At 37.1% G+C, this 21,354-nt stretch overlaps 1 protein-coding gene across 2 annotated transcripts in view; it reads right to left on the minus strand.

Annotated features, from left to right (window-relative positions):
- The window catches only part of vwc2 (von Willebrand factor C domain containing 2), a 42,153-nt gene extending 22,536 nt beyond the window's left edge, over positions 1-19,617 (minus strand). The window contains exons 1-3 of one of the 2 annotated variants that reach the window (XM_087278634.1): positions 19,422-19,617; positions 13,973-14,723; positions 8,522-8,651 (exon numbers count right to left, since the gene is read on the minus strand). In XM_087278634.1, coding sequence (XP_087134760.1) covers positions 8,522-8,651; positions 13,973-14,620 — 778 coding nt within the window. In that variant the 5' untranslated portion in view covers positions 14,621-14,723; positions 19,422-19,617. Of the gene's footprint in view, positions 1-8,521; positions 8,652-13,972; positions 14,724-19,421 lie in introns of those variants that run through there. The other variant, NM_001114628.1, reaches the window with a different exon arrangement.
- Between the last annotated feature and the right edge of the window lie 1,737 nt (positions 19,618-21,354).

Consider the following 21,354-nt stretch of genomic DNA (forward strand, 5'->3'; position numbering starts at 1 on the left):
ATTGTTGCCAAAGGTGCATCAACAAAGTGTTGAGCAAAGGCTGTGAATACTTTTTTCAGGTTTTCTATTTCAATAAATTTGCAACATTTAAAAAAACTTTTTTTTTTCACAATTCACTTTCTGGATGTACTGTAGTACTATGGTAGATTGTCAGTGAGTTAAAAGTAATGATAGACAACTCTGGCTGTAAAGTGCTTACTCTTAATAAACATTCTTTATTGGCATTGATGATTCCATAAAGGACCTTTAACATTCATGGAACCTTTTCAAACCACAAAAGGTTTTTTTTTTAAGTTGAAAAAGGTTTTTAGATCATATGATACCGTTCTTTCATTCATTTATTTAATCATTCATTCATTTATTTTTCTTTGGCTTAGTCGCTTATTTATCAGAGGTCACCATGGCAGAATGAACTAACTCTCCCAGCATGTTTTATGCAGCAGATGCCCTTCCGGCACCTAGACTGCAGCTCTGCACAAGACGGATGACCATAGGAGAAATGGTCGTGCCCAACTGAACCTGGTTTCTCTCGAGGTTTTTCAATTCTTCACTTTTGCCAATTGGCAAAGTTTTTCCTCGCCGCTGTTGCCACTGGCTCGCATGGTTCCGGACCTGTGGAGCTGCACATTGATGGATTTGTTCTTCAGTGTTTGAACTCTTAGAAGTGATTATTAAACAACACCGAACTGAACTAAACTGAACTTTAACACTGAAATTGGACTGACACTGTTTCAATTTACTATAATCTTCTATGTGAAGCTGTTTTGACACAATCTACATTGTGAAGCTGCAACCCAGTACTGGGAAACACACACTCTCACATTCACACATACACCCATACACTATGGCCAGTTTAGTTCATCCAATACTTTTAAGCAGGTCGCACACCAAAAGCGCCGCGCAGCGCCACGCAGCGCCATGCATTTTAGAATTCTATACATATGTTTCTATTAGGATACACACACCGGCGCCGCAAGTCAGCGGCTGTCGGCGGCACCCGTCCACGGCTCAGGACGCAGTTCATATTTCAGCCACGCCACAGAGTGCCATCTGATTAGTTTCATGTTAAATATCATTCGAATGTGCGCTTCTGGTGTGTGATACTTTAAACTGTCATGTGCGCATCGTGTCGCGGCGCCGAGCGGCGCTTCTGATGTGCGACCTGCTTTACAGTATGAATCATGTTGTCTTTGGACTAGAGAGAAAACTGGAGCACTCGGAACAAACCCACGTTAACATGGGGAGAACATACAAACTTTACACAGAAATCCCAACTGGCCCAGCCGGGGCTTAAAACAGCAACCTTATTGCTGTGAGGCAACAGTGCTAATCACTGAGCCACCACTTTTATTTCATATTGTACAGTAAAAAAGTCAACAATGCAACTTCAACCTTTACATGGACTATTTAAGCACTGCAAAGACATTAATTCCTTGCTCAGTATTGTTCTGTGTTCCTTGCTTTTAAGTTTTGCTCTGTCTGTTTTTTTATTCTTGGACTGTTTTTGGATTGTGATAGCTTTCTGCCACACCTGCATCATTACAGAATTAAATGTCTAATAATAAGTTGGTGACCAATGACATTTAAGGTGGGTGTGACCAGTTTAAGTTCTGCTTATATCCAGCTTAAGCTTCTGCTTACAGTTTAGCTTTAAGCCTAATTAACAATTTAACTAATTAATTCACTAGTTTGACATCGGTGCGTTATGTGGTCCCTGATGTGCATTTGCATACAGCCCACTTGATGGTCATTGTGTCAGGATCTGTCATTTTATTGTTGGCCTTTTTGATCCTCCGTTAACTCAGTCTTATTTTATATTAGCATTCTTTGTTGTTCCAAATCTGGATTTATGTTTTTGTAAACAAATCTCTCACAGTGCAAGTACTGTCTCGCTTCTGGGGTTCATTATCCACCTGTGGCGGAGTGGTTAAGTACTCAGACTCTGACACTGGAGACCCGGCTTCAAACCCCATCCCTTACACATGGATATGGCACATGGGTCAAACCGGTACATGCAGAGCGATCCAAAGTCGTGGTCAAAGAACAGCCCCCCCACCCCCCTCCCCCAAAATGGGTAAATTGACAATCCCCTATTGCCTATGCTGTTTGCAGTTCATTTGTAACTAAACATGTATGCTTCATTCCAACTGGAATCTTACTTTATATTGTCTACTTCACAGAACACTTAAAGTTGAATGAAATGCACCTGTGATGAATCATTCAGTGCCAAACTGCTTCCAAATGAGATACTTCAGAGAACGAAAGATACCCATTGACATCACAGCACATGAGAACAATTCATTAGCTTTAAAAATCTGTTCACCTAAAATAGAGTTCAAAAGTACGTATTCATAATCAAAGGAAACAGCAACAATTATTGTTAAACTATTATTAAACTATTAACATACAAGTATGGTGCTTTTATGACCAATTGATGGCAATTAGTATTTTTGTTTATATCACATGAATCTTTTCTTAAAGAGTGTTTTGGATATTTCAGCATATTTGATACATGATGCCGCTTTCTCTTTGAATTTTAAAGCACTAAGAAAATCACTCAATGCCAAGTTTATTATTTACTGACAGTCCCTCGGTGAGTGAAAAAAACGCAGGAGTGCTATGACTGAATCCGAATGTTTTTTTTTCCTTCTCAGTTCTTTTTGAGTCCCAACATTGCTGCTGCTCGCAGATGTTCTTTGATATTCATGAACAACTGCCTGGGGTGGATATTAGCAATAGCGTTCACTTTCATCTCCCCCCATGGCACTTCCTCAAGTGTCTCCCAGCATACTCCTCCAACAACAGACCCGCTGCACAGGAACATAATACTTCATTCAGGAGCCAAAAAGGAGCTGCTTACCTCGGCTCTACGTGAGCAACAAATAGAGATATCAGCCCTCATGACTGCTTTATAAACCCTTTGTGCTTTCCACGTGTTAACAACCACTTAAAATTAATGAAACTGTGGCTAATAGGATAAAATGCGCTCCACTGTCTTGGTGTAGGTGGCCTTGCACTTTGTTTACTGCGTTTTCTTCGAGCTGCTGACGCCGACCATGGATGAATCAGCTCGATGATGAGCCGTTCTAATGACCGAACAAATTACAAGCATTTACATCCTTTGAATTGCATGGTTTCTGTGACCTGAGCAAAAACAGTCGGGGGGGACGCTTCTGTCACCCCTGCTGAGCGTAGCGTGGTGAGCGTGAACCGAGCACAAGATTATGATTATGAGAGAAATGCTTGCAACCCATTTAGAAATCGATTCTCCTCACTGCTTCCCCATTCAGTGTCAAGTCTGCCAACCAAAATGAAGACGACAGCCCCCATTTCTTCTGCAGCTATTATCATTTCATCCCTCAGACACCACATTTTTCTCAAAAGGCTGGTCTCTCATACAAAGGCACAGTCAATCAGATGGTAATTGACTCTTAATGGCACCAATTAAATAATGATTCTCCATCTGATTTATTGGACAAGTAACTCGCAAGGAAAGTTTGAAAGTTTCTGTGTTGAACAAGCGGTCACGTTTTAGCTGATTAGCAAGTTTTAGCTGCTTATCCAAAATTGTTGACCAACTAAAAGCTGTTCTTAAGTCCAAGGCAGAGCACATTAGTTATGCACCTAAAACACATACACATTGCTTAGTACACACACGATGTACAGCAATACACAAATATCATAACAAATTTTTAAAAATTAAGGATTAAAATGTTGCAAAAATTATTATTTTCTACATAAATATAAAGATCACCACCTCCATGCTTTCTTTATGTCGGGGGGCTTTTCAGTTTATTTATGACAATTAGCATTTGTACAGTATAATATTATTATTATTAGCAGTATTATTTATTATATTCATATTTACATTTGTGTTGATAGAAACAAGTTTAGATTTGTTCACCGGTGGGCTTTTGAAGACGTATGCGTCACTATATGGGGCACAAGAATAGGACGTGTGTTTGTGGTTTTCTGACCACACTATGTTATTATTGCTCATTTATTCATTTTACTGTTACTGTTTCTATTAGTCTGTTTGCTGGAAGTTAAAATTGAATTTAGAAATAGATTTGAAAATAATCTTTGCGCTTAACAAAGTTAAATATATAGACTAATGGATGTCTAGTTGAGTGTGAACAACACCGTTTTCTAATTCACAAAAGTAAAGGAGTAAAGAGTAAAGGTAGATTAAAGAAATGGTGGAGGCTAATTCTATATCCTCATGCTGCAGCTGGTTTAGCTGTTTCTTGCTAGTAAAGCATTCAGTTTTTCCACTTACAAAGTCTGTAAATTGTCTGTAAATTGCAAATGTGCCATGGCGTGACACAACTGACTCGTAAATGGAATAGGTGACTCTGAGTGGTTTATTGCATGTTATGCTCAAAACACACCCATAACTTATTAAGAAAATAAGCGCAACCCTGTTAATACCATGCGACTCTGCGCAAACCGTATTTTTTCATCTTTAAAATAGCATAAGAGGTTTCGGACATGGCCTTATTGCTTTTGCGCCCTGCGCTTTAGACTTTGCGCCTAGACTGTTAAAATTGAGCCCTAAATGTTGTAACATTAAAAATCCTACTGACCTAATCTTCTGAATGTTCTGTTCAATCTATCAAAATAGACTCCACACACATGGACTTTTTTCATCTAGTTCAATTAAGGTCACAGATGTATTGGATAATGTTGAATTAATCTTGATACATTTTTTAACCATTGTATTCATGAGTTAAATCAGATAGACATCAGATTGATCAGTCATGGCGTTTATGCCCCAAGTGTTTGGCTAAAAGTGACTCTATATTCTATTTGAAATGATGTACTTCAGGGGGGTCCAGTGTCAGTTGTCAAGAAACGAACACCCTTGATGTTCTCCTGTCAAATGTTAAGTTTGTGTATGTGATTATTATCCTCATAAGAGGCTAAGATACAACTGCTGTAGCTGTTGCAGCCAGCACCCGTCCTACGGTGTCACCACACAAAGCTTTGAAGTCTTACTTTTGAAGAGTGGAAATCTCATGGGGTCAGAGCATCTGGCTGCTTCTTGCAGTTCATCTGTGCTGGAGTCTTTGTACCACAAACATTTGCAGAAAAAGCCTCAGAGGTGCCACCCATCACACTCTCATCGCGTCTCTCTCTGTGATCCACCCCCACAAGAACCACAGGAAACACAAACAGAGTATTAAAGTGATTTTATCTATCGCAACAATTCCAAGATGAAATCAAATTGCAGACTACCTGGCAAGCGCAACGGCGCCGAGCCAAGCAGTGGTATTACGGCATGCCGTGAAATCACTCGGCGGCTGTAATCTTGTGCGTGAAGCGAAAATGCTTCCAATCCATCATAAAATCATACAGGCGTATTTTGAGGGTGCAGATACATCTGTAAAGCTGTTTGAATTCACCATGGCATGACTTGATGAAACTGGCTCGCTTTTGTTCCTTGGCCTCCATCTCACACCCAAACACCAACTGAGAGATCTGATTAGGAAGTCTTGGCATCATCTCAGCAAATGCCAAGATGATTCATTTAAACATGTGTGCTCTTTAAAATAATTGGCCCACATTGCCCCTTCCCCCACTGTCCACACTACACTGAGAGTTTAGCTGCCGAGTCAGAGATCCATTTACTAAGTCATCATTTCTTTTCTGCTGAAGGAGGCAGCGTGGCTGCCGGTGCCATATTAGATCAGGATCCAGGCGTACACAAGAAGCAACAGTCTTGGACATGCTGTCTAAAAGCATCTCAAACAGCTCTATATAACCCACACTGATTCAGAAAACTTCTCCCAAGACATTGTAATGTGTTCCAATCACAGAACACTCACACACTAACCCGAGGTCACAGATTTCTTCCCTCCCCCTCCAGAAAAACACTCCTTTGGCCAAAAAGAGAACAACAACATGCACAAGGCAGACAAAAGGGCTTTTCACAAACCTACTGAGTTGACTCACTGTCTCCTACATAGGCAAGAGTGATTGAAGGTAGCATTTAAACCTTTATGGAACACAACACACATATAGCATTTCTCACTTGATATTTGCTTATCTTTATTAGAGCTGCACAATAAATTTTTAAATACCACAATCTTGATTCAAACACCCATGCAACCTTAATTCTTAATTATTTGTGTATGCTTAATAAACCTTTAACAACAACAGTGATCACAATGGGTGGTGAAAAGCAAACATTAAAAATGTATTTGTCACTAGATAATTAATTCAATATATTCGCCAAAATGCTGATTCATCCAGTAATAAAACATGTGCGGTAGAGCTGCGTAATAATCATTTCAGCATTAAAATTGCAATGTGCGCATCTGCAATAGTTAAACAGCTTGATGTGCAATGCAAACTTGGAATTATAGTTGACCAGTTCAGAGCACATGAAATATGTGAAGTCACTGTACAGTTTAATCAGAATGGGGTCAAATTGTTTTCAAGGCCTGTGGCTGTCTTATTTCAAGAGAGTAAAAATCAAGACATAATATTATGTTTGTAACTTTAATAAAAATATATATTTTTAAATAATTATTACTTTACGTACTTTTGAACAATTTTTTTTTAGTGCAATAACATTTCACAATTTTGAAGAAATGAATGAAGCCTTGGTGAACAGGGATAAGCTTATTTTAAAATATAAAAATCCCACTGACCCCAAACGTTTGTCCAATAGAGTGCAGCCCTAATGTGAATTCTTTATGAATTATTAATTCATTTTAACAGATATTTTCAAAAAAAATCTTTTTATTTAATATCATTATTTAAAAACAAGATTGCTATTCTGTTTCATAAATGTAAAGTTTTTTGCTAACAGCACATTACTATAATTAAATAATTATTTACTTCACTGAACTTTAGTTTATCTGCTACTGCAAAGCACTAACTTTTCATAAAAAGCAACACTTTTCAATAAATGTGTATTTGTCATTTATCATTAGTTCTTTTTGGATTTGCACTATAAACCTTAAACAAAAGTTATTTATTTGTTAAATTTTCACCTCCTATCCTCTTAAAATCATTCTGCATAAATTGTGTGCAGGAATAGCAAAAAAGACCGCAGATTCTGCTTGTAGTTAATAAGTAATAATTAAGAGTTTACTAAGAGAAAGCTCTTAGTGTTACAAGACAGTCGAGGTACAACAGAGATGGGGATCCATATGCAACTTTATTCAGAAGCATCAGAAAGGCAATTGTCAGTCACAGGAACAAAAGGGTACATACAGGGAAATTCAGGAGCGTAGTCAGTGTAATCACAGGCATTTATTAAATGTAAAAAAGTTAAGTTGTTAAATATTTATTACAATTTTAAATACCTGCTTTCTTATTGTATAGTGTTAAATAAATTATTAAATTAAATTATAAACTACTATTGAACAGTTACTTTATAGTGCAATAACATTTTACAACTTTACAATTTGTTCTATATTTTTGATTAAATAAATTCAGTCTTGGTGAGCAGAAGAAGCTTATTTTAAGCATTTAAAAATCCTTCTGACCCCAAACTTTTGACCAGTAGTGCATATATAAGTATATTATATACAATTAAGGGGTCTAAAATATAGTCAAGCAGAAAAAAATCACTAATATGTCATATATAAGTGCAGCCATTATGGTAGTATTATGCATACTAATTTATAGTAAATATTTTTTCTAAATGTACCCTAACATGTAGCCAAATTAACAATTGCCATTGTATAATAAAAGAATGATCAGAAGAAAAGAATAACAGTTAAGAGTTGGAGTTTCATCTTAGATTCATTTTGCATTGTAAGATTGCCTTCTTTGCAAAAGACACACAAAACACACTTGCTAAAAAAATGGCAAAAGGAAATTATATAAAGAATCCTTGCAGAAAAAGCCTTTTTTTCAGGAGTGCGTCAGGTATCTCTTAAAATGCTGCTTCAGTAAGCTGCTCGCTAAGGTTTTGTAAAAAGGCAAAAAAGTCTGCAGTGCAAGGGTGCTTTTCATGTTGAGTGGCTTTGAAAATACTTCCTTCTCTGCGGTGGGAGCTTTGACGAGAGACTACATTTATGTACCTTATATTTCTGTATTTCCAGCCAAATGGAGAAAAAAAACATGTGTAAAAGTTTAATCATCTGTGCCCTAGGGCAGGAGAAAGCAGACTGCAGTCGAAACACCTGCCTGTGCTAATCACCTCACCTCCTGGAAACAAGCAGAGCAACTTTGCAGGTTCATTAATGCTATTGCTGTCTGAATAATGCATCCTAAACAAAGGCCTGCAGACAAATGCACTCTCCTTGGGTTTGCATCATCTTACTGATGGTAAACGGGCTATTATAGAACAATGAGATGGATGCACACGCAAGGCATAGGAGAGGCGGACAGTTCTGTGCACGCTTTCTGTGAATGTTCTCCACGGTTTGGTAATTGGGTGTAGTGGACTGAAGTCTCAGTGGTCATTTTACACAAGTAATTCTAACCCACCTCTTTCCCTCCTAGGGGACATAGCGGGGGTTCTGCAGTTCGACAGAAAGTCTGGAGAAACACGAACACTTACCGCTCTTACACACTGGACAGCACTGGTCAGGCTCATACTCCGGATCAACACACTCTGTCTGTGGGCAAGCTGACACTGAACATAGCACCTCCCCACTGGGCTCGCAACGGCATTTCTCACATGGAGACACCTAGAAGAACAAACCAAAAAATGTATTCATTGTATTATTAGGATCGATATGTGGTGCTTTAACTAAAGGGAATTATCTGTCTCAAGGAACTATTTTTATTCACACTTTCCACCCCCGATTTGTTAAAGGAATGTCATAAAACTAAAAGTATTCAAACGTTTCATTTATGTGTGCGTAGACACAATTACTGCATGGTACTGTTTGTAAAGAGGTTGGACAATGAAAATAAAACACTGGCCAACTTAGTTTTGGAAGTTTCATGGTTAAATTTGACCAGTCTGTTGGCCAATCTTCATTGATTTCACTATCACCAAGCCTTGTTCATCCTACATGACTTTAAACATTGGCAGATCACTGTGCCGTTCAAACTACATGACTTGATGTTGTGTCTTTTAATCGCTGTGGTGTTCACACTATGTGACACGATGTAAATGATTCTCAAAGGGGAGGTCATACACTTAATGATCTGACAACAATTTGTTCCCCAACAGATCAATCAAGCTACCAAACAACAGCCAATAAATTGTTGAGGCTGGAGCCGTCAGAAAAAAGATGAACACTTGTGTGCTGATAACATCACTGACAGCGTTTCAAACTTAACTGAAAGCTTTCAAGGGAGCATTTAAAAACATTGTCAATCAGCTGATGTCTTTCAAAACAGCCTTTCCTGTGCCACGAAATAGCTCCCGTTCTTTTATTCATTCATTTTCTTGTCAGCTTAGTCCCTTTATTAATCCGGGGTCGCCACAGCAGAATGAACCGCCAACTTATCCAGCACGTTTTTACGCAGCGGATGCCCTTCCAGCCGCAACCCATCTCTGGGAAACATCCAAACACACTCATACACTACGGACAATTTAGTCTACCCAATTCACCTGTACCGCATGTCTGTGGACTGTGGGGGAAACCGGAGCACCCAGAGGAAACCCACACGAAGAACATGCAGGGAGAACATGCAAACTCCACACAGAAACACCAATTAAGCCGAGGTTCGAAACAGAGACCCAGCAACCTTCTTGCTATGAGGCAACAGCACTACCTACTGCGCCACTGCATTGCCACTCCCGTTCATGAAAGTGAAAATGAAAGCAGATGTTCTAGTAGCGTAACTAGTTATAGGCTGTATTACCAAAAAGATAACATTTTTAGTGTAAACTCAAGTGTAGCAAGTGCATAAATTGCCATTTTAGCCAATCACAGACATTTCTGTTGAGCTCCTGAACACAACGGCCATCCAGCTCATGCTGATATGCTCTCTTATTAGCTGCAGCTAGTCACTATATGTGACCGCACGTGAGGTTGAGTCAGGCAACTGGTTTGGAATATTTAGCATGCTAGATATTGTAATTTTGTCTACGAGGTGTCGGCGATGTGTCAGCGAGCCTCTTTGATGCATTGTTCAGTAGTTCCAACATAAAGACTGCCAAGCGCAGAGCATCCCCAGATTTTTCCCAAACATGGCCCGACCCGTCGGCGAGCTTATCAACTTCCAAATCGGACTCACATCAGGCTTAAAATCATATAGTGTGACCTAGGCTTTAAAAGCAGAGCATGAGAGTTTAATTAGCAGAATAATAGCACAGTTTTGCTTGAAATATTGCAATGCAGACAACATTATGGGTGACAAATCAGAGTTCAAAAGAGGACAAGTTGTTGGTGCATGTCTCACTGGTGCATCTGTGACCAAGACAGAAAGCCGTTGTGATGTACAATTTCAAGATTCACGGCTATACAGGGTAATGTCAACATTTCACTGTGGATGCATAAGGAAGCTGTCCGAAAGAGATGTCTGGGTACTAACCAAGATTGTATCCAAAAGACATAAAACCACAGCTGTCCAACTCACTGCAGAATTAAATGTGCACCTTAACTCTCCTGTTTCCACCAAAATTGTTCAACAGGAGCTCCACAGGGTCAATATACATTGCCGGGGTGCTATACCCAAACATTTGGTAATTCGTGCCAATGCTAAACATCAGTTTCAATGGTGATAGCAGCAAAAATCTTGGGCTGTGGACAAGGTTAAACATGTATTGTTCTCTGATGAGTCGACCATCATTGTCTTGCCCACATCCAGGAGAGTTATGGTATGGAGAAGTCCCAAAGAAGCATACCACAGAGACTGTTGCATGTCTAGAGTGTCGCAATATCATGGCATTCTTTAGGCCAAACACTTGTGCTAGATGTTTCAGTTTCATTGTTCAACCCTTGTACTTATCAGTTTCTTGAAAAATCAACATCTCTCATATGGATTAAACAACTAGCGATTATTGGCTTTTGAATGAATTTGAATTAAATCATATTAAAAAAAGACATTTCAGGAGTCCTTTATAATCTAAAACTTTCTGAACCTTCAGAGTTCAGAATAATACAGAATACAAAAACATTTGACATACAATACAAATTAAACATTTTATATTACGGCTTTATGGTTAGGTGTTTTCATTATACTATATGGCGCAAAAGCACCCAGTGAACAAAAAATGTGCTTAAAAATTGCTCATTTACAAATCAAATTTTACTTTATTCTATAAAGTAACATTTTCATTTGTATTAAAATTAAATCAATTTTATTGATAGTTTTTAAGTGACATTACACTATTTGAAAATTGCCCGTAATCGCCGTCCCCACCCCCTGCCCTGCCAAGCTGATGATCTTTTTTTAGCCCAATAGCCAGCTAATTGTTGTGCAATAAGATATAGCATTACTAACTGATGAGGAGACAGCCTTCAAAGTACCTAAAACTGTCTTTTGTACACTTTTTGTACTGGTTCTATTCTAATTTGCAGGTAACATAAATTAAAACGCAAAGTGTAAATAGCAGGAGTGAACAAGTACATTTTTCCTGCCAGCAAATATTAATCTAAGCAAAAGAAATAGACACCAACTAAAAGCCGACATGCTGCACAATGGTGCAGTGGGTAGCACGTTCGCCTTAAAGCAAGAATGTCGCTGGTTTGAGCCTTGGCTGGGACAGTTGGCGTTTCTGTGTGGAGTTTGTTCTCCCTGTGTTCCCGTGGGTACTCCGGTTTCCTCCTTAAGTCCAAAGACTCGTCTGTAGTGTATATATGTGTGTGTGTGTGTGTGTGTATATATATATATATATATATATATATATATATATATATATATATATATATATATATATATATATATATATATATATATATATATGTGTATGTATGTGTGTTTATATATATATGTATGTATATATATATATATATATATATATATATATATATATATATATATATATATATATATATATGTATGTATATATATATATATATATATATATATATATATATATATATATATATATATATATATATATATATATATATATATATATATATTCATTTTCTTTTAGGCTTAGTCCCTTTATTAATCAGAGGTAACCACAGCAGAATGAGTTATCTTTTACACAGTGGATGCATTCACACACATACACTATGGTCTTTTTAACTCCAATTCCCCTGTACCACATGTCTTTGGACTGTGGGGGAAACCAGAGCACCCGAAGGGAAGCCCACGCGAACATGGGGTGAACATGCAAACTCCACGCAGAAATGCCAACTGACCCAGCCGGGGTTCAAACCAGAAACCTTCTTGTTGTGAGGTGATCGTACTCCCCCATGTGCCACCATGATGCTTTATAATCTTGTTATATAACATACACAACATTTTGAATGGGATGAAATAATTTGCATAAGTAAAATAAATCTCTCAAATCCAGGAAAATATCACATGCAGTATTTACAGTATTCACTCAGGTCGGGGGAATTTTAATGTCTATTTTTTACAGTATATTAGCAAGAGAGTCTGTCATTGTGCTTCAAAAATGTTTAAAATGTCATTTTCACCATCATTTCCATCACAAAATGAATGATGGAGTGTTCAGATGTAGTCAGCATTATGGTTAAAATAATAATTTTGCTGTGTTTTATCAATTCCCGGTTTAAATACAACTGACTTAAATGCATTTTTTCAAAAATCACTGAAGTTCTCAAATGCCCGTATTTGAAGAAACAGTCATGTGCGTTCAATAAGCGTGAATCGAACCATATTCATGTGACAAATTCAGAGTCTTACTGTCACACGCTGGATTTCTGAAGCATTCATGTGACTCTACAGATGTCCCAGAAATCACATACTGTGTATATATGAACAAACTGTTCAGTTTTGCTCACTACTTTTTCTCTGCTTCTAAGCTAAAAATACAAAAGACTTTTTGGCATTAGCATTTCAGTAAAAAAAAGAACCTTCTACACACACTATCTCCTGAGACAATCTTCAACAAATCAAACAGAGGACAATGTGTCACCTCCAATTGTAATGGAAAATAAAATAAAAATTCACAGGGGGTTCTAAAATTGAAAAGTTCAACTAAGGTGAACTCTTTCAGCAGCTTCTCCCCCTGAGAGGCCTGCATTGTGGGACCAAACAGATATGATACTGGACTCTTTTCATTCTGCCAAAGGTTTAATTGTTACCTTTGCGCTCTTGCATATGCATTAGGTGCGACTGAGCAGAACCAATAAATTCAGCGCTTGGTCATTAGCACACTTTGTAAAAAGCTCTTATGCTGACTTCTGCATTAATAAATCTCAGAGCTTGCCATAAAGCTCAGGTGTTTTGGATAAGGATTCCAATGACACAGAAGGAACCAATGAAAATTGAATCAAGAGCATAAGCTGTAGAAACAGCTAATGGATCTGGCTGCACTGAAGGGTGAGAGACGCGGTTCAAAAAGAATAATTTGTGCACCTGCTGCTTACTCTGAAACTGATGACACGCGTTTTTCACTAAAGGCGAACATTAGGGAGCATCATAATAGGGCCTCAAATGAAAAACAAAAGCGGTCTTCTTCTCTTACATAACAGCCTAAGCAAGATAAGTCGCCCTTAGTTTTGCATAATAATTGATCTCTTCACACTTTCAGAGCACAAAATGCAGAAAACAAATGTATCTTGTGACAAGCCTTTTCCCTGTGGAAAGGTTGGGGCTGAGGATTAAAAATGAAACATTTCAAATGTTTTTTTTTTTTTTTTGGTCTACTGGAATCAATACATTATCAAGAGATAATGCGCACACATTATATTTCTTCAACTGGACAGAAAAGTCTACTGGACCACAACAATTCAGTTCCACTCAATAATGAATAGGGATTCATAAGAGTAAAGATTTAAATGGCAAAGTCTGCCATAAAAATAAAGGTCACTCAAGCACTCCTGACAATTTTGAACACAGATAAAATAGAAGAATAAACTTAGTTAAAACTGGCATATGGATAATGAAGCACTTAATGTGCTGCTCTAACCTTAAACTCCTCCAGAGATGAGTAGATTTTTCCACGAAATTCACAGTAGTTTTTCTTCTCTTTGCACTGTGGGCAGCACTGGCTGGTGTCAACACGCAGGCAGCGTGGATGAAGTTTTGGACACTCAGGTTGTGCACACAAAGGACCTTCGTCAGTGCACAAGCATGGGCATGTGGATGGTCCTGGGGTGAATTTTTCGCCAATAGCGAACACAAAGCCTGTTTCATCCATGCAGCCCTTACCCCTATAATCAGGGTAAGCATATTCATCAATCGCATCCAGTGAAACGTTGGCTTCTTCCGTAGGAGCTCCTTCAGTTTGCTTAAGTGATTCTTGCTCACTCCATGCTTCAAGGGTCTTTCCTTGTAGTTTGGACCCTTTTCTCAAGGAGCTTAAGTTGGGTCTGGTCCTGCCCGAAGTGGATCTGTTCCCACCCTTAATTCCCTCCAGTTCAAGATTATTTAACTCTTCCAAGCGCTGTTTCGCACTTGGACTCAACGCACCCTCCTTGGCTTGGGTCAAAACACGTTCCAAACGCTCTTTCTCCCCACCTTCTGGCACCGACACAATGGGATTGCCCCGTGCACTTGTGTACAAGAGCCAGGTAACAAAGATAAGTCCTGTTGTCATGGCAGCCGAGTGAAGCATCTCCCTCCTCGCCTCCAGGATAAAATGATGGGACTGCACCTGGACTCACATTACAATCCTCAAATCGCAGGTAGAGACTATTGCAGCAAAAGCGATGTCACATCTGTAAGAGAAACAAACTGCAGGGTTCAGCACCATGGACAGTGACAATATAATGCCAGTCAAAAAGCTGCCTACAGCAGATAGCAAACAGCTGACCTAAAATCAATTCTCTTAAGGAGTGTAACACCAGAAACAGTGATCTACAACGCTCGTTTAAAACCCCTTCACTGATTCTTCAGTTGAGTGAATCGTTCAGGCTGTGAAATGGATCCTGTGTTTCATGAAAATTTTATTCGCAAGCTATATTTTACAGAATCTTGTTCTTGTTTTTTTTTTATTGAACTATTAAAGGATCTCTGAAATAAAATCGTGAAATATTTACAACTACTGAGTGATTTGGAGATTGAAGATGACTAAACCTGACATAAAAATGTCTTGGTTTTACAAGCATGTTTAAATGTTCCTTTTGCTCTCACTCATGTTTGCAGCAATAGTTTTGCTGTTCAAATTCATTCGCTCCACTGAAGCATGGATAATTATAATTGCATTGTGTGACTTTTTCTGTTGATGTTGGTTTTACTGTCATGTTTAATAACTTATTGCCAAGATGGACTTGTTCCGTTATGAACAATTAGCTGATTGTTAGCCCAGCCAGGTCTTTGAGTATTCTGAAGTGTTAAATTAATGCTTTTCATTTCATAGGTGTTTGTGTAGTGCTCTTATACTGTAATGTAGCCAGCAAACAACAAAAACAGTATAAATGCAGAGCATAAGGTAAAATCTGTTAACCTGCTTAACCTAATAAGGGCTGGACGATTTGACCTAAAATCAAAATCACGATTAACTAAACATTGTAACTCAATTATGATTAATGAATTATTATTTTATTTATTTATTGTCTTTTTTTTTTTTTTGGCCTCATAGTTCAATTGCAAGTTTTGTACAGTAAATATGCTGTGAGATGTTTGAAATGATTGATGGAAACACACACTATCTGTCTATGATTAATTATTAAACATCAACATTGAACAACTAAAAGTAAAACACACATTGCCTAAAACCAACAGCCACTTTTATTTTTATATAAAAAAAAATTAAAAACTTGCACTTTGGGAAACAAAATTAATTATTTTCAATGTTTTTAATAATAAAAGTGGAAAATACCGGTATTTTAATATGTTAATGTAAATAATAATTGTATTAAATTTAAATTTTGTATTTTATTAATAGTATTTAAAAATAACTAGAAAACATTGCATTATATGAACTAATACAGCATAAATCTTTAACATTTAATAATGAACCTATTACAGTAAATACAAAAACAATTTCATTTACATCAGAATGGAGTTACATTAGTTTTTGCCTTGATTTGCTCACGGATGTGTTCTGCATAGTCCTGTCATTATCTGTCAAGTGACATTGTTTACATTTTTAAAAATTAGATTTATTTACAACTTTTAATTGAAACATTTAATTTCAGCTAGCTTTTTTTGTAGCTCAGCAATAAAACGAACAAAAAAATCGGTTGCATCAAATTAGAAATGACGATCTCTTTTAAAGACCCGCCCCGACCCTCTCCGTCCTTTCCACTGTCTTCTCAGATGGGATGGTGTGCCAAATTAAAGGTTACAATGGGCCAACTTTGGCCTACTGGCCTTACTTTGGGAATCTCTGATTTAGTGCAACTGTGCGACATGTATTTACATTTTAACAAAGGCTGCACCGCACCATATTTGAGCGTTCAAAGTATAAATCAGAGCAGAGGTCACGTGACTCTACACAGGAAGTAGGGAAAAGTATGTAAAGTAGTTTTAAAAAAATTTAACTGGAAAAATTAAATTGATTATAGGTTCTAAATGTCGATTTTGATTACTTTTCGATTAATAGCCCAGCCCCAAGATGATCCTATTTGAATTCCAATATGGTTATAAAATTTGACAAGGTGAACCAATTATAATTTTACATTGTACAGAATTACGTAAACAGTCAATAACCAAACAGTCAATAACCATCATAACCAATAACCATATATATAATTAATTAAGCTTCTTTTTTAAAGAGATATACAACTATCCCATGTTGCAAATGTGTGAAGGCTGACTGCCTTGGGTGTAATCACACATAGCGACAGCAATCTTCCAATCGCACCTCCATGCATCAACTTTCACGGGGGTGATGGACACGAAAGTAAATTGCCTCAAGGGAACTTGAGTCACAAGCACTTTAATAACTACTCTGTTCTCCATCCACCTAAGCACAATCTATTTGCTTCAATTGAATCTGTTAAACGAAGAGGTTAATCGAGAAATAGATTTTAGAAGGCATTGAAGGGCTTGGTGGGAAAAATATTTAAGCAATCCCACATAAAATTGCTGTTGTGCTGAATATTATCATGGATGGGAATATGCTTTGTACAAGGCTGCAGGTAAATCCCAAATGTGCTTGTATTCAATGAAAATGAAGTGGCAACAGAAATGTTCTTCGATTCTATGATAGACAGACAATAGTCTATCAGCTTACCAAAAAAGAAAAAATGTGAGACAGGAGCTTGGTTTAATCAATTAGTTGTTGATTAGTTTTTGAGATCTGGGCACTGCACTCAAGTATACAGAGAGATAAATGTGAGCTTGCAGAGGCCGGTACACTGAAAAAAAGATGTCTACAAAAGTGTTGCAAACAATTTATATGTGTTGAATTTAAACAAACTAATTTAATTTAGTATTGTTCAACTAAATGTACTTGTTTCAATTCAGCCCAAAAAATATGTACAACCACTTAAAAGAATTTTGTAAATCTAATCGTTAAATAATTATTTTCAGAGCATTTAGAATCTTAAAATGACTGAAGAACTTCTGCATATGTAACCAGAGAAAAACCTGTTGATATATGGATTAAACTTGATGTGACCAACTGTGTAAGAAAACAGTTAGGGCAACTATTCATGTCATGATAACTTCAATAACTAAATCAAATTAGTCCAGAGATGTTTGTCGTCACTAAAGACCATAATTATACAATTCTAGAATAAATACTACAATTTGTAAAATCTAATTAATGTATTCCTTCTCTCACAGCTTACATTTACACAAAAAACCTATCTACAACAGAAAGTTTTTTCTTTGCATATTTTAAATGCCTATACAAAGACCACACCATTTTCAAAATGATCCCTGTTAACTCTGATCTGCGAAAATGACTAAAAACCCTGCATTACACGTCAGGCCAGTAGATCCCCTGAAAGCACATGTCACTTTGTAACAAATACTTTCTCTAGTGTGATATTGATGTACTGAAAGTCTAGTACTTGTACTGTAGATGCCTACAAACTGAACATGTAAAACTTATGCTGTCATGGTTTTACAAAAAAAAAAAAAGCGCATTGTGGCCAAAGTACCGCTGTTGTGCAAGTAATTATCAAAAACGGCAAAACATTTATGTTTAAAAAAAAAGTTGAGGGTGACCAGATTTCAGATTGGCACAGGTTCCGTCTTCACTATCGAAATGTGGTTGGATGGTCATTTTTTTCTTCAAATATACTATTATATTAATTACTATTAGGCTTTTTCAAATGCTAAACAATGGAGAATTTGTATTAGTGCAATATGTGACAGGACATTAACAAGTCATGACACTTAAAGCAGAATGAAATAGGGGACTGACCCAGCAAAAACAAAAGATCAGGTCACTTTAAAATAGTTCTTTAGGAAGTCTTTTTTTTTTATTCTTCATGGTGGCTCAGATTTTTACGCTTCTGAATGGAAAGTGTGAAAACGTGAAAACTCAAAGTCGAACAAAAACAGTTCTATCCAAAAGCAGGGTAAAAAGTGCACCCTGGTTTTTTTTTTAAAAAAGTGAAACGTTTCTTTACCTTGGGGTTAAACCTTTAATAGGTTCAGCAACACAAAGAAGATACAATTATTTTAGTCTCAAACAATTTGCTTCTTGTCCCACTTTTGAGAACCCGTAGCCTAATATCAGTCTGACAGGCCGTGGAGACAGACTAGAGGAGTGATACAGTCAGTCAGTCAAACGTCCCAGTCGCTATTTTACATCGTTCGGTCGATCAAACGGCTGGAAGGAATCGTTGAAAAGCTGACTATGTATTAGCCTACAACGAAGTGCATAGTTGAGGAAAATGAAATTGAGTCGGCAAGCTGCCATGGTAAAAAAAATCAAATCTTAAATGTCAAACTTAAAAATTCAGACTAAAATGGCAAATAATTGTTAATCCAATCTCGCGTTACTGCACAATAAAGACGTGCATTTATCAAATGCACTCCAGTCTCTGTGGGCTGTAGAGCCTGTTGATGCAATACACAGGTGCTTCACAGCATCATTCACAACCTCTCCAAAATCACATCTGCACCCATAGCGTTAAACGATAGAAAGTGTCACATCAAAAGAGTCAAATCACTTTGAGAACTAATGCAATCGTTTGGAAGCTAGGAATGAGGCAAAAGAGGCTTGATAACGATGCGACACATTAAGCAGAAAAAAACACTGCCTGGGTTGTATCAATGAACCTATTAGCCTTATTAATATTCACCCACATAAGTTAATTGACGTAGCATAAACCTTTTTAATGCACAGAAAAGTGTAGTTTATTTTTATCCATATCATACTTCACTCATCCCCCGTAAATATCAGTTCTGTGCGTTTTGGCACCGTTCATGCAGCTATACTGACTAATCATAATCGTTTAACAGTAACTTTATAATGCTATTTAGAGGCTTTAACGCTGACCAGACGACCATACCTGCATCTTTCCGTCGGTGTGGTTGATGTTTTGTGAAGATAGTTGTCACACAGTTGATCTCGAGGATCGCTCATCAGTCTCCACATCACCTTACAACTACGCTCAGGAAATTGGAAATTGAGTTGAAATGCTGCCACTAACGACTAGGGCTGCAAATGTCTCGCCAGCTCTTGCTGGAGAACTGAAAGAAAGGAGTGTACTCTTCAGCACCAGTGATAAAAAAAGCATAAACCGGCAGACTGACGTCACATGGATGCTGAGGACTTTAATGAAAACAACGCGTCACCTTTTCGACCGCCAGGTGGCACATTTTCTTACTTGACTAGCAAAAATCCACTGTGATTAATCATTTGTTCACATTGTTTTGACAGACTATCCATTCTCAGGTCGTTCGTAAGATGTGCAATGAGCGTGTCTGCTTTCCAGATTGCTGTGTTTGCCTTCGCCGTCTGATTCTGAGGACAGAGAAACATTTGAATGTGCAGGTATAAAAGTGGTGAACGTGCACGCGAGGATTGAACTTTTCTGCCATGATTTGTATCGATTGTATCTGTTTGCTGCCATGAACAGGGAAATCACAACACACATACACACTTGGGGTTTAGATACGTGTTAAACCTTTATCATAGTTTTCACACAACATAGTTGGGTAATACTTTTTTGATGGCCCATTTGAGTATTAGTAGACCGCTTAATATCGGTTGATACTGCTCCTTTAACAGACATTTAACTAAGAAACTTATTTTACAAGTACATGTTAACTTACTCTGACCCCAACCTAACAATCTACTTATAATATAATGACAATTAGTTGGCATGTAGATGCAATGTAACTTAAATTCAACGAATGAACCATCAAAACAAAGTGTTACCCATTGTTGATATAAGTAGAGCTGTACTTAAAGTTGACTTTGAGATAACTCTCAGGCTTAGACTAGTTTTTGTATAAATCTGATAATAACTTGCAAAGAAAACCATACGGCTTTTATTTATTTAAGCATTTTTCCTTATTTGTTTTTACAAACATGTCTTGTCATGTATGTTCCAAGTATGTTCCCATGGAGTCTTTCATTCAGCAAGAGCACATTAAATAGATCAATAGTTTTCAACAGCTAATATTGTATTTATTTTTCTAAAAATAAATAAATCTATAAAAACATTATACTCTTCAAAAAAAATCTGAAAATTGGGCTCTGAAATGAGCATGCTCAATTAGGTGAGTTTGATTTTTTATTTTATTTTTTTTTAAAGTCCTCCAAATAGCAGCTTTCAACATTAGCAAAAGCAAAGCAATGCATAAAAAAGGTTTGCACACTGGATGAGAAGCTTAATATAGCAAATATATTAATATTTTGTCATGCACTGTGCCTGCAATGAGCATGTCAAAAGAGACAGTAAACAAACAGTTTTAATAAATCTATGACAGAATACTTAAGAGACTGCAGGAGAAGACATGACACATCTACTCTAGTAATGACGAAACAGAAGGAAATTCAAGGCTGAAATACAAGATGAGCATAATGGATTTGAAGCTGAACAGGTGTTGAAACTAATTAACAATAGGGAAACTAATCCGAGAACTCAGGTGGGCAATAAAAGAAACAGAACACACACAAATGTGACACACTGTATAAGAAGTTTGATAAAGTTTTTTTTGATAGTTTTGGTTTGGCTCTACGTGACAAATAATTAAAAATTTGTGAGGCTAAATTGTCTGGTCAGAGAAAAAAGTTAAAATCAGCTGGAAATGGACTACAGTTTTTACAAAAATACTCATTGTCTTGAACGCCAGATAGTCACACTAAAATGATTTCTGAAGTGAATAAAGCTTTGGGATTGCTATATAACATTTAAAACTGTATTAAAAATAGAAAACTCATTTTAAACTGATACATTTTAATATTTGTATTGTATTTTTGACCCAATAAAAGCA

The sequence above is a fragment of the Danio rerio genome, chromosome 13 (genome assembly GCF_052040795.2).
Source record: "Danio rerio strain M-AB ecotype USA chromosome 13, GRCz13ab, whole genome shotgun sequence".
Taxonomy (NCBI): Eukaryota; Metazoa; Chordata; class Actinopteri; order Cypriniformes; family Danionidae; genus Danio; species Danio rerio.